The sequence below is a fragment of the Podarcis bocagei genome (genome assembly GCF_964188305.1).
Source record: "Podarcis bocagei genome assembly, chromosome: 5".
Taxonomy (NCBI): Eukaryota; Metazoa; Chordata; class Lepidosauria; order Squamata; family Lacertidae; genus Podarcis; species Podarcis bocagei.
In genome coordinates this window covers 60,401,195-60,416,084 of record NC_138129.1, presented here as the reverse complement: position 1 = coordinate 60,416,084, position 14,890 = coordinate 60,401,195, and the positions used below count along the sequence as shown (strand labels likewise).

The 14,890-nt window shown below is 42.3% G+C and overlaps 1 protein-coding gene across 2 annotated transcripts in view; it reads left to right on the top strand.

The window, feature by feature from the left end:
• The first annotated feature begins 257 nt into the window (after positions 1 to 257).
• Positions 258 to 14,890, top strand: part of USP24 (ubiquitin specific peptidase 24) — a 72,550-nt gene continuing 57,917 nt past the window's right edge. Inside the window, exons 1-2 of one of the 2 annotated variants that reach the window (XM_081196879.1) lie at positions 258 to 705; positions 11,883 to 12,048. In XM_081196879.1, coding sequence (XP_081053005.1) covers positions 358 to 705; positions 11,883 to 12,048 — 514 coding nt within the window. In that variant the 5' untranslated portion in view covers positions 258 to 357. Of the gene's footprint in view, positions 706 to 8,186; positions 8,402 to 11,882; positions 12,049 to 14,890 lie in introns of those variants that run through there. The other variant, XM_081196880.1, reaches the window with a different exon arrangement.

Here is a 14,890-nt window from a genome sequence, read left to right as displayed (position 1 = left end):
TCCACCGCCTGTTGCCTCTGACGTTTCCATGACAACCACACCCCTCCTCCCCTCCATTCACGTTCGGGCATTGGCCTCGCCTCGCCTCCCTCCGCACGTGATCGCGGCGGCGCTCTCCCCCCACCTCTTCCCCCACGCTCATCCGGGCTTCAGCAGGCCGCTTCCGGGTGGGTGTGGGGCTCGGCGTTGTCCTGCCCTGAGGCGGCGGCGGCGGCGGCGGGAGGCGGGCCAAAGGAGGAGGAGGAGGAGGTTCCCGTCAACATGGCGGCGCGCAGAGCGGGCGGCGGCGGTGGCAGCGGCCGCCGGAGCGGGAGCAGCAGCAGCGGCAGCGCCTGAGGCGTCGCGGAGCGAGGCGCCATGGAGAGCGAGGAGGAGCAGCACATGACCACGCTGCTCTGCATGGGCTTCTCGGACGCGGCCGCCATCCGCAGGGCCCTCCGCCTGGCCAAGAACGACATCAACGAGGCCGTGGCGCTGCTCACCAACGAGCGGCCCGGCCTGCACTATGAGCCCATGGACAGCGGAGGGGGAGGCGGCGGTGGCGGACAGGGAGGCCCCCAGCAAAGCGGCGGTGGTGGAGTCTCCCGCGGCGGAGGGGACGGCGAAGGCACCGGTGGTGGAGGAGGAGGCCAAGGTGGAGGCGGCGGCGGCAGCACTACCGGCTTCGACCCGCCCCCTGCCTACCATGAGGTGGTGGAGAACGAGGTAACGGTCTCGGGGCTGAGGATGGGAGCGGGCAAGGCTCGCCTGTGCTTTGCGCCGCCGTTAAGCGGGATCCCAGCCTGACCTTTGGCCCCACCGGCCCGTTGGAAACGCATCGAAAGGGGGACGGGATCGCCTTAAAATACCGCTTTGGTTTTGAGAGAGAGAGAGAGATTGCAAGGATAGGAACCGCGCAGCCCTGAATCCTCACCTCGATTTCTTCTCAAGGGGCCCCCTCCCCCAGTTTCCACGAGTTAATAGGGACCCCGCCAAGCGCGCCTTGGGGGTCTTGGTGGAGTTGACCCTCCCCCCCCAAAAAAAGCAGGCGGGTTTTCCTGGGCGTCTTGTGCATGAGCTGTCAGGTGCATAACTCGAGCTTCAAATGCGATCTGCGTTTGGGTTCCCTGGTTTGTCACCAGAAGAGGAATGTAGCCTGGAGCCTAGGAAAAGGGGATTGCTGTGTTATGCCTAGGCTGCAGTGGTGGAGGGTTTGGAAGCTGGTCACTTGTGTGTGTGCAGACTCATTCTTTCATTATGAGGGGCCCATACTAATACTTTACATGTCTACTCTGATGTAGGCCATATTTCTTTCAGTTGAGTTTGCTCCCATGTGTGTATAGTTTTGCAGCTTTTGTTAACCAAGGAGTTCTTTGAGCACCCATTCAATTCTTTATAGCAATTCTGTCCTGATTGTCTTACTTGAAAGAGTCTGGGTGGCTTACAAGCAACGAAATCGGTAAAATGATCCAAAACCATGAATTAGGTAGGAGGTTTTAAAACTATCGCATCATTAGTGGTTGAGGTAGAACTGGATTTGATGCTTATCTAAAAGTGATATTGATAGGCCCAGGTGCACTTCTTTTGGGAAGCTGTTCCAAATCTTAGGCACCACATCTGAAAATACTATATCTCTGGCACTATCCTGCTATACTTCCGATGATAGAGAGACCCAGCAAAGAGTCTCATTAAGAAAACAAAGTTCTCAGTTATGTTCATCTGGGAGAAGGAGATTTTTGAAATATTCTTGTCCCAGATTGCTTAGAGCTATAAAGCTCAATAATTTTGTGCACTATATCACATGGGTAGCTATGTTGTATGAGCAGCAAGTCATAACATATTCAAACATGGGCAAAAAATAGAGGTATAAAATACGCATTCTGACAAAACCTCATAAAAGCATATTGTGTCAGGAACTTAAGAGTTATAGTCAGTTAACTTTTACTCAGAGTGGACCCATTGAAATGAATGGCCGTTTAGGTCTGTTAATTCCAGTGGATCGTCACTGAATGCAATAATTAATGTTTGGATCGTGTAAGCTGATCCAGACATTCAGTAGCAACTTGCCTGGTGAGCAGTGTGGAGGTTGGGGCTGTCTGGGCACATCCAGTTCTGCCAGTACACCTGCACAGTCTCTGCCACCTTGCCCCTCTTCCTCTTGGTAGTGATGCGACTTCCCACTGGGTGCGCTGCTTCTGACTATGTTGCAATAGGTAAGAAAATGAATAGCCTTCCTACAATTGAATGGGTTTGGGGGATAGGAATGAAAGGTAGGCGGCTTCCTCAGCTGCTTCTTGGTGGAGTCACTCTGAGCACTTCTACCAAGTGCATATTCTCTGCTGCCTACAGGAAAGGTGATGGGGGCTTCCTGGGGAGATACACTACTAAATATTGGCCAAGGACAGCATGGACTCCTTTGACTTCTGTACAAGATAGGAATTCAGAATGCATCTGGGACATCATCCAAGCTGTCAGTGGAGAAGCAGCATGGCAACATTGTAGACCTCTGATACAATCTTATTCTGATCCATCATACACTGAAAGAACTAACTTATACTCTACTTTTTCTTCCATACTTTCTGCTCATTCCAACCTGCAATGCTTATTAGATAACATTCAGGTTTGAATTTGTGGTTTGTCTCCAGTAACGTACCAGCACGGTTCACCTGGCACAATGGGATTGTTTCTTCTACCCCCCCCCCAAACCTCTGAAGCTGAATTTGGCAGCAGGCAATGGCCTGAAGGGGACAGAACAGGAAGCTCCATTGCTTGCACGGAAGCCCATTGCACTGGTGAAGCTGCCGTGTTGGGTACAGCCCTACGTTTCTAGTTGTATTTTGTAACAAGAACAAGTGCCTGAGTTTGTTTTTGGCTCCTCCCTCCAAGGCCACTTTCCTTTTGAGTCAAGTAAGATTGTAAGCTTTAGGTCAACGACTGTCTTATTACTTGCTTTTCTAAGTAGCAGCCCTCCCTTTTTTGGCTGAGGAGTGAGATAAAAATCCTTCAAACAAATACTACTTACATTCCTTATAATATTCCCACCCCAAGACTCCAGAAGTGATGTTATTGTATGAAGCATTTTAACAGATAAATAAAAAGTTTTCAAATTTGAAAAGCTGGTTTTTGTTGTGAAGAAAGAAACGATGCCTGGGGTATAGAGCTTGGACCTGTCTGCTATAGAGCTGAGAACTTTGGCTGGGAGGTCTTTTGGCAGGCTTGGCTGTGTACGAACTCCTTCCTTTCCTTGCTCCCAGTTCTCCTAAATTACATGCTGACAACTGAATCATGACTGAAAAGGTAAATAAACATAGGAATCCATGAGCATATTCTTGTAGTAAGTTGGGAATTTTAATTATGTTGGGAACCAGCACAGAAGTCTTGTTTTGATTCTTAAGCATTTACTATTCTTCGCAGTTGTCATTACTGTAGTGCCACATCAGTGATTAGTGCCGCATAACCACCAAATATTTACCTACTCAGTTTTTGGTGTGCCATGTAAGAGCCAAACTATCTATCTATTTATTTATTTCACAATGTTTATATACTGCTTGAGTGTAATGAAACTTCAAAGCAGTTTACAAAAAACACACACACAAAAACCACCTACGTAGGACATTTGTGACTGGATTAGCCAACATTTTGATTCTTTCTTTAAAAGCTGTCACAGGAATCACACAATTAGATCTGATCAGTAGTGCTGAGGAAAAGAAGAGACTTTCTCTCCTGTGTCCATTTCTGTTCTGTTTGACTCTCTTGGGAAAATACAGATATCTAAATATTTGGTCCTAACAGAGATAAGCTGCCTTTACAGTTTCCTGTACCTGGTTTTGTTCAGCAGCTATGCAGAGCCAGTACTAATAATCTAAAATAACACATTGGCCAAAAAATAACGGGACTATTCTTTTTCACAAAGAGTCCACTACTTGTACTTCTGCACTGTACACATGTTCATCACAGATGAGTTGCTATAACAGGCATATTCAGAGTACCCTTCCCATCCATCCCATCTTGGGTGATGGAAGACTTGAGAGTAGCAGAACACTTCACCGTAACGTGTGTTCCACTATAATCATGTTCTTTATTTTTGTGTGTGTTCACACATGTACAGTTGCTGTGGCAAACTATGCTTATGCATAGCTTCATATATTTAAGAGCATTGCATCATTCACTAAACATTCTGAATCATTTTATGAATGCTTAATCCTTGTCAATAAACTAATAATTAAAGATATCGTGTGTTTAGAGTGCAGAAGTGATATTTTTTATCCGTGAGACAGAAAGTTGCTATCTTGATTTTAAGATGAAGGGATTGAGTATTTTAACCAGAGTTGGGCGAGCTTCTCTTCTCCCACTCCTGTGGCTTTCACTAAACATTCACTAAACATTCTGAATCATTTTATGAATGCTTAATCCTTGTCAATAAACTAATAATTAAAGATATCGTGTGTTTAGAGTGCAGAAGTGATATTTTTTATCCGTGAGACAGAAAGTTGCTATCTTGATTTTAAGATGAAGGGATTGAGTATTTTAACCAGAGTTGGGCGAGCTTCTCTTCTCCCACTCCTGTGGCTTACATTGGCCTAAAGGTTAGAGCTAGGGGGCTGCTTCAGAGGACTACTCTTAGTGTAACTGGGATGGGCAGGTGACAGAAGCTTACCATACAGGTGGCTCTGGGAACAAGAGGGTCTCTTTATGGGAGTAACTGTCGTAGGGCAGTCTTTCAGGGCAAGTTGTAAAATGGAAAGTCCTTTCTGGCTTGGTTTTTAATCTGGGCTGGGGAAGAGTTTAGGAGCTTCTAATGGTCACCTCTCCTTCCAGTTATAGTGCGATGTACTGCTAGAATTTAGTTGTCTGTGTTCATGTTGCATAGCTTAGTACTACATCCTGAAGTGCAACAAGTTAAGTTAGAAAGTTTGAACAGCTATTGTATAGAATAAATATATACCCCACAGATTCAGATGTTATATTTTCAAAAACAGGTATATTCAGTTATGTGGTACCTTCTCTGAAGGTAAAGGTCTGACCACAGCGTATCAAATTTCAGAGCTCTAACTCATTGGGAAACACTGAAACAATTTTCATATTCCTATCAGGCCAAGCACCTGATACATAGTGGTCTGACACATGTTTGCCAAGTGCAAATTTTTACTTGTGCACAGCTCTTAAGAGTGTTTGTTTTTTATGGTTTGGCTTTTACCTAGTTGCTCCTCTGTTTTCCTGTATTTTATTACTCAGATTTCTTAACTTGCCCTTCAAGTTGCAACAGTTTAAAAATATAGTATTAAAAACAGTTGAAGCAGATTACAATCAAGAATAGGATGAGTTCTAGTTGTATATATATTAATGGTTTTGTCTTTTGGTTATAAATCAAGTGGGGGAGCTGAAGCCTGAAAAATAGTGTAAAAGCTTAAGAATACAGTACTTTGTTCACATTCTCCATAGATATGTTCATTATGACTTTTGTGCCAACTTCATAGCTTTCTGAAATTACGGGTTGCAGTTAAATCAAGTGATAGCATTGATTTCATTGTTTAACTTTGTCATGCCTGTATTCTGTTGATTTTTAAAGGAGGAGTTCTTAAAATCTTAGATATGGAAGGACTGTGCCACCAGCACACCACCCTTTTGTGTAAATTATAAAAGGCCATATGCATTTTGTGTATAACACGTGTCAGGATTAAAGCATTTTTCTATGTGGTATTCTTGGGTTCCTGGTTCTGCAAAACTGGAATCTCAATATGCATTCAGCACTTTTATTTCTTGAATAAAAAATATTTATGGACATTGTCTTTTTAACCTTCTCCGCAGCTGTTATAGTCTTTAGTATATTTCTTACTGTTAACTTCCACCTTTAAAGGGTTCCCAAATCCCATGTGAAATATTTTTCTGTTTACTGAAGCAACCTCCAGGCGAAGATTAACACTTGATGTGATCTAAATGTTTATCATTGGTGGAAGTGGGAGGCCATTTATGCATGGAACAAACAGCAGCTCAGCTGGGCAGGAAGTGTCTTTCAGATAATGTTCAGTAAAGACATTTTCTGGTCATCTTCCCAGTCAGAAGTTCTATTCAATGACAGCTGCTTAATAAGGAAGTGAAATGCTGAAGGAAAATGAGGCCAGTGTTAGAAGTTAATTCTACCAAACACATTTTGAATGTTTCTGGATAAGAACAGGAGTCTCTTATAAGAAAAGGCCTGGGAGGATCCTAATCTTTTATAGGTTTTATTTGAAAACAACTTACTTATACAAAAAAGTTTGTCTGGGATAGCGGAGGCAGAGGTCTGACAGTTTATAACAGATCCTCATTTGGTGTCAACTCTTTTTCACCTGTTTTTTGCATGTATTGTTTGCTTTCCTTTGCTTAATATCAAAAACTGTCTAGATGAACTTTTCAAATTCAGTGTTAACTGACATATAAAAGGGAGCTATAAAATTGTAACTAAGTAGATCTATACGCTCTGAGTTATTGTGTGAATCATTCGATGCACCTATGGTTCAAATCATTTTTCCTATGGCTGTCAAGTATGGAATAAAATGTCCTGTCTATGGCAGCATCCTGATCTGGATGCTAGCACCTGACAGAAGGACAGGGGGAGGCATTCCTATTACCATGCCATGGAAAATTATCCTTGTTTCACTATGAATGTATTTAGCTGGTATTATAAGATTTAAATTCTGAATGTGTTATCTTTGTGAATGTACAATCCTGGGCACCCCAAAGGAAAAGACAGTGGTGATTAGCATTTTCCCCTTGGGAATGGGAAAAAGAAGTAATGCTAGAGAGAGCTGCTAAAGTACCCATAACTTATATAATCCTGCAGCAATATAGATGAACTAAAAGAAATAGGAAACTTGTGGTTTAATGTTTGATGAAAACTGTGCTGTAGAAAATGAATCGCACTGTTGTGTTTTCCTAGGCTTCCATTAAAGAGCTATACCTGCATTTGCATTAAGAAATGAAGGCAACAATAATTCATTTTATAGAGGAAAGCATAACTTGCAGGGCTGACTTGCAGGGATACATCCAAATATCCCTCAAATTTCACACTTCGTTTGTGCAGAATCAGAATACAGTGGTACCTCTGGTTACGAACCTAATTAATTCCGGAGGTCCTTTCTGAAACCGTTCTCAACATGAGGCACCACTTTAGCTAATGGGGCCTCCCGCTGCCGCCACACCGCCAGCGCGCGATTTCTGTTCTCATCCTGGGGCAAAGTTCTTAACCCGAGGTACTACTTCCGGGTTAGCCGAGTCTGTAACCCAAAGTGTTTATAACCCGAGGTACCACTGTATCACTTGCATGTACATGCTTGCCACTTTGCTGACTAGATTACTTACTTACATGATTTTCCTCTAGGATAGTGAGATGTTATTTTGCAGTTGCTGTAGTCGTCCACACACTGGCTACTTCCAGGCTAGGCTGCTGTAATGCTTTTTATGTAGGGCTACATTTGAAGGCAGCTCAGAAGTTTCAATTGGTAGAGAATCCAGCCACCAGGTTGCTTGGAGAGCAAAGACGTCTGTGTGTATATAACACCCATTCTGCTTCAGTTACTTTCGTTGCCAGTTTCTTCTAAGCTCAATTCAAACTGCTGCTGAGTTTAAAATTTAAGGCCTTTAATGGTTTTGGAATAGGTTGTTTGAAGGACTGCCCGTGCTCTTATGAGTGAACTCTAGGTGCAAGATAATCCTTGGGGGACTCTGTTGTCTGGCCTACTATAAAGAACAATCAAGTTTGCAGATATCGGGGACGGGGCTTTTGGGGATGAGACGGGACACCACATCTCTGAAAATCTTTCCCCCAAGAAATGTGTTTGAACCCTCCACTTGAGTATTTTATGTGGGCCCTGAAAAGTTTATTTTGTTCTGTCAGGCTTTCTGTGATCCTGTTGCTGGGTTTTTGTGCTATTTTTTCAGTAATTATGATGTAGTTTTATTGTGCTAAAAACCCGCACCTTGGGAGGGCACACCTTGAAGGTGACTTATAAATGATTCAGATAAATAAATGATGTGTAGTTTAGTGCTCTGTGATTTTGCTGTCTAGTGTAGCATTGTTTGGTATGCTAGTTTTGCAAATAATGTGGTGATGCCGTGCACAGCCTCACAGTAGTTCAGTGTTGACTGAATAACATATCTGATGTTGTTTCTGGCTCTCATTGCCATGATGGATAGTGTGGAGACTGCTGCTCTGCTCTTAGCAGCAACCTCTGACCCTGTACTTCTCCTACTTGCTCTACAGTCTAACCTCAGGAGGCTCTTCTGCAAAACCTCAGAGGTTTATGCACTGTGCCGGAGGTCGTGGGTAGTGGCTCTGTCAAAGATTGGCTGTATCTTGTTTTAGCCTAGTTAAGTAGATGGAGCTCGGGACATAAATGGGGATATATGAAGGGATTGGAATCTGTGTTGAAACTGCGTTAGGGTAAGTCCAAGATTGAGCACTTCTGAGCTTGTGCAGTCTTTTTTCCTCTTGGAGGAAATATCCCTTTGCAAATATTAAGTGTTCTCTTTGTTATCATCAGGATGCCACTATCACCACACTAAAAAAAGCATTCCTCCCTACATGTATTCCATAACCCACAGTATATGTATTGCATCACTTAGCCCAATAATAGCATTTCATGAAATGAAATTTCTAGCCTTTACTCAATTGAAATGATTGTCTTTATTTTGCCTCTTCTCCTGTGCACATCATTGAGCTTGGCCAAGGGGCAGACAACTGCTAGGGAATTTCCTAAAGGGTCTACAAAAACATCAGAATATATGAACCTATGGATGGCATTATGGTTCAAGAACATCATTCCCCCCCTCTCTCTATAGTGTAGGACCTCTATAGTCTAGGAGGGGTTCAGGGGGTGTCATTTTTATAGAATTTCCCTTCATAGTCAAAGATCCCCCTGTGTTTTAGGTTAATTGATAGAGGCATTGCCATACCACGAGCCCAGATGCTCTCACGGAAACCCAGATGAAAGCTTGATCAATATGAGCAAGCATCACTTGATCTCTATGGGAATCAGTTGAACCACCATACTTAGGATGCATAATTGTGTATTTGCAAGTGCATGTTCTGAGAGTAGAAATGTTGAGAGATTATGTAGCGTGTGGTATCACAAGATAAAGATATCTAAGAGTTTTCCTTGCTTTTCTAGCTGTTATCTTGAATAAAAGTGCTATTTTCATGTGATGCACTTTGGGGCGGGGAATCCTAAATGGTGACTGGTCAGAAACACAATTTTGAGGTTTTGACAGATAGCACAATGAAAATTTGACCCTGTGTGTGGATATTGTAATGCTGAAAAGGGTTCAATAAGAGGAGGGGTGTGAGGGAAGGTTCCAACATTTGCTTAGAAAAAATGTGAAGAAGGGGAACATGATAGAGATGCATTCATGCTGTAGGGTTTTTCTCAGAATATCAGAGCCCATGGCTGTCCAATGAAGCTGGGTAACAGAAAATTCAAGACGGACAAAGGGAAGTACCATATTTCTTTACGTAGCACACTGTTAAACTAGCGATGGCCACTTATGAACTGCTCCTGAATTTCCCATAGACCTCTAGCTGACCACTGTGAGAAAATGCAGCAGGATTCTTCTTACATTCTTACTGCAATGCTCACCATTCTCAAATGCTGTTCTATAACCACAATGTTGTTTTCTATATTTCAATCCATTGAAAAGATAGTATTTAATGTCCGTGCTTTCTGTTTGTTGTTGCTTTCCTAGATAATAGTTTCCTGTTCCACAGCACTTAATGTTCATTCTCAGATAGGAAGCATTATTTTATGAATGTGCAGTTGTTTTTAATACAGAGAGCGTGCTTGTTAGACCAGGAAATGAAAGCAATAAATGAGACAGTGGAGTGGTACTGGAAAAACAACCTGTGACTACTAGTTCACAAGTTTTGAACCTTGTCCAAGTACATACAATGATCGAAAATAGCCTGCTCACTGACTAGCCAGTGTGCAGTGAGTCATGGTTTTGGTCTTTTTGTGGTAGCTATGTGTGTCCATGAGAGTTTTATTGTTAGATCCATGCTTGGCATCAATTTGCATCCTGTTGGCACTTTTAAAAAAGGTTAAATCTCAAGCTGAACAATGGTCAGCGCTTACTACCCAATCTTGTACATGGTGAAGGATTTCATAGGCTCCACTGCTCTGAGCAGCATTGAATGCCTTTAGACCTAGGGTGTTCAAACTATTTGTTCGCAATAATAATAAAAAAGTTAAAGCCTCTCTTCATTAATTGTAACAAATGATTTGAATTGTTAGGCCTGCTAGATGGAAGTAGGTAAATTTAAGTGGTGTTTGGGGAATGGGGGGAGAGCAGGGATTTATAAAATGAAATGTGGGTTATGTGCTTTCTGTTTGTAGAAATGGCTCCATAGGAAATGAAACTGATGAGAAAGTGGCATAAATGACCTTATTTACTTTACTATAAATAAGTTGAATAAATGTGCTGTCCACATGGGCTACATTAGTTGGGGTGGGTCAGATACCATCTTGCTCTTTGTTTGCTTTTATTTCCCCTTATGGGAATCCACCTTAGCCTTGTAGATCTGTACCTATGGATTTCAGAATCTTTTGCTGAAAATGTGAAAAAATAATTAGAGAGTAACTATAGTAGAATGGTTTATAAACTAGATAAGGCACTCCTACAGTAACCTAAAGAAAAAATAGATGCCTGTAAAGATTCTAAACCAACCTTTGTTTTGAGATTATGGTGTACTCTGTTTCCTTATTCACTGCAGTAGTGATGATTTGGTTATTTAGATATAAAGGAGAAGATAAGTTCAAGGCCAAATAGATCAATATTGATTTGTTTGATATGATTGTCATATCCCTATGTAGATGCAGATGAGATAGCTGTAAGCCTTTCAGCGTGGAAAAAGCTCTTCACAAAGTTGTAGGTCTAGCTGCTCTTCAGCATGGTCATACTTTTCTTTCTTACCTCAGAAGTGGTGCACTCACTTCTTGTATGCATTATGATCTTGGACAGGTGAGTAGTCCAGTAAAGGCAGAAAAGAGAGGCACAGTCAGTGTCACATCCACTGTAATGCAGAACTATGGTAGCTGTATATTCCACATCACCTCCTGCCATAAAGCAGAGGTTGGTACCAAGGTAAAACTATTAGTGATTGCTCATTATAATGGCTGTATAGTTATCGTCTCCTGTATGATTGGCAGTATGCCTCTGAATACCAGTTGCTTTGGGTCATAAACCGGAAAATGCTATTGTGCTCATGTTCTGCTTGGGGGTTTCCATAGGTATCTGATGGGTCACTGTAGGGACAGAATGTCGGCATAGATTGACTTGCGCTCTTATATGATTAGAAGAAGCTGCATTTTTGTTGCATAGTGGGGAAGCAGAACCTGACTAGAGTGGCTGGCTTGTGGGTCTGGTATGATCAGATCTGTGGATGGGCAATTAATACTTCATTGTTAGCATGTTGGATCAATTATGTGATTATCAGAAGTTGTATTCTATGTCTTTTAAATAATTAGGTGATTTCTTTTTGGTTTGAAAATGATTGGAAGAATGCCCTTCAATCCTTTCCAGACTTTTGATTCAGTAATCTAGGAAAACTTTTAAGTCAATGATGGTAGTACATCTGTCTCACCACTGTGCATATATATGTCACAGTGCTAGATTCTGCATTAATCCTCCCTACTTTTTCTGGCACTTCCTTATTTTTCTGCTGGGTGCAGAAATGGTGGGAAAAGAGGACAGCAAATAGGCTTTGTTTTCTGAGTTAAGAAGTAGAATTTCTGTTGCACAGGAGTTGCTTTGTAGTTGGAATGTCAGGTTTTCTGGTATGGGTCTGCTACAATCCCTTTTTATAACAGCCAGTAACTAGAACAACTAACTGTGGCTTCTTCATACAGCTAACTGTGGCTTCTTTTCAACAGAAAAATGACGAAAATGGGAACTGCTCTGGAGAAGGTATCGAGTTTCCTACAACAAATCTTTATGAACTGGAGAGCAGAGTATTAACAGATCATTGGTCCATTCCATATAAGCGGGAAGAATCTCTTGGCAAGTGTTTAATTGCATCCACTTATCTTGCAAGGCTGGGTAAGTTGCAACCTTTTTTTAAAAAAGTAGCATCATAGAAATGTTGACTTTTATGTTAATAATAATGACTTGACAGTAAAAACTTGTCTACTCAAATAGCTTTTGACTTCACCTTTTTCCACGTTGCATGTTGGTAACAGGTGTTTAATTAACAAAATCTTTTCTTGTTGGAAGTAGTATGACTCTCTTGGCTTCAGTAGAGTGCTGTGCATTTTTAAGTTGATGCTTTCACCTTTTAATCGAATGTTTCAGAATCACTTTTGAATTATAGGTGATCTTTAGAACATGTGAAGACAGGCACAGATATATCCCTTCTTAAATATTATTTTGTTTGGTGGTTAACAAACTGTTGAATAGGCCGGTATGCTCAAATATTGGGGTGAAAATGAAATTTTATTTTCTAAACCTGCTTAAAGATATTGCTCAAGAGCAGGGCTCTTCAGGCAATTATAGAAAATTAACTGTTGTTTTGTTGCAGCAAGAACAAATGAGCTGCTGATTTAAAAAGGCTAGTAGTAATGCTTTTTTATATGGAAATGCTTGTAGTATAATTGCAGTATAATTACATGGCGGAAACACTAGTCTGCAACATTTCAGTGGAACTTTTGAACACTTGGAAAAATGTATACATGTAATGCTAAAGGTGATTATTTGGTGTTAGTTAAGTTGCGGTGGGGGTGTGGAAAGAGATTGGTCTTTTCTCATTATGAAAAAATCACAAAGTCTTCCGAAAACCAATTTCTCAAACTGTGGAATACCCAGGAATTAAAAAAGGTAAAGGACCCCTGACAGTTAAGTCCAGTCATGAACGACTCTGGGGTTGTGGCGCTCATCTCGCTTTACTGGCCGAGGGAGCCGACGTTTGTCCACAGACAAACACAGTCACAGTCCACAGTCAACTGGCCAGCATGACTAAACCACTTCTGGTGAAACCAGAGCAGCGCACGGAAACGCCGTTTACCTTCCCGCCCAAGCGGTACCAGTTTATCTACTTGCACTTTGACATGCTTTCAAACTGCTAGGTTGGCAGGAGCAGGAACTGAGCAATGGGAGCTCACCCCGCCGCAGGGATTTGAACTGCCGACCTTCTGATCGGCAACCCGTAGGCTCAGTGGTTTAGACCACAACGCCACTTGTGTCCCTTAACCACTTCTTGAAGGGAACCGTGCCCAGCAATTATTTCCTAGTTATTTCTGCTTGGCACATAGAAAGGGAACTTGGAAAGGTATTTGCAAAGGGAGGCACAAAAATGGTTCCAGTGGCATCACTGATAACTGTAGCTTAGATCTGTATATGCATGCACACCTTCTTTTTCCTCGTTTCAGGAATCTAAATCCTTACTGGGGTCTTTATTTTATTGGAGCTTCCTAACTCATAGAGCCCCTGCCTCGTAACTTAGGTCTCCAATGAAGTCTTGGGAATCACTTTGCTTAGCTGGTGTGGAGGGTCTAATTGACTACACTTCTGGGGTGGTATGCAACAAATTAGATTGTGCAACAGAGCTTCTCTGCCTGTGTGCCCCTTAAATGTGTTCTGTGGATAGCCTGAACCCTCTGGAGCAGATTTGGGGAGATAGCATGGAGAGCCAAGTTCCCTTGAAAAGAGGAAATCTTTTGTGTCAGCAGAACTGCTTGTTTGGATTTCACCCCTGAGCTTTTGATGATGCTGAAAGTTAAAGGGGGGGTGAGGAAGTAGCATGGCATCTTTACATAAGGGAAGGACCAAAAGTTATTGGTAGAGTATGTGCTTTGCATGCAAAAGACCCCAAAATCAATATCTGGCACCTTTCAGGTAGGCTGAGGAAAGACTCCTGTAACCCTGTAGAACCACTGCCAGACAATGTAGATGTTACTGAGCTTAGAGTGTTGGTGCATATGGTCAGAAACAGGCAATGAAAGCTGAGAAAACTTGTTTTATTGTTGACAGAGGATAACGTGGCTTTTTGGCTTTTTGTGTTTGTGGTGCACAGTTGGGGGTGATACAGCTGTATAGAATGAGCCAATGACTGTATAAGCTATCTCCCCACACTAAACTGAACATGTTTGGAGACTGCCTGCAAGCACTTAAGGGTGATTGGAAGGCTCACTCAGATTCCTTTTATTGCATCACAGGAGTGTAAATGTGTTGAGCCTCCTTTGTAGAAGTGGAAGTGAAGAGGGAGAGAATAAAGTGAACCTTGTATGACGAGGAATGCATGTTATCCAGCCTTACAGAGTGTGCCAAGAGCAGTGGGGCCCTGCTGAGGTTCAGATCTATATAGGACTGGAGTTGTGTGCCCTAGATTTTCCCCCTCCCACTGATCACATACATTCTTAATGAAATGTGCCTTAGTTAAGGGATAAGGGAAATTAACTGTTCATGTACTCAGAGGCACTTTCCTTTATTATTAAATCAGAGCAAATGCAAATTGTTGGGATAAAAAAAATATTTCATCTGAAATGGGGTCTCAGAAAGAGGAATACATTGAGGAGGGTGCAAGTGGACAGATTAAGAATTACTGTCTTACAGATATGGGAGCAATCAGCTGTCTGCATTGAATTACAGCAGGGCCCCTAGCTTTCCTGGGCCCATGGGCATATTTGGCATTTTCAAAAGGTGTTGTGAATAACACCACAAAATTGCTGCTGTGGAGCGGGCAGGGAAGAGAAGGCTGCAGGTCATAACATGACTGCTGTGAGTGTCATGCCTAGTCACAAATTTTGGAAAGTACGTCTCTCCCCCCCAACCCCACCCTGCGACTTACTTACATTGTATGTCTCCTGGGAAGGAGGTAGGCAGGCCTGGAGGAAGAAAAAACAAGTAAAGGCTCACAAACCCCGGAGAACAGGGGGAAACAAACAGT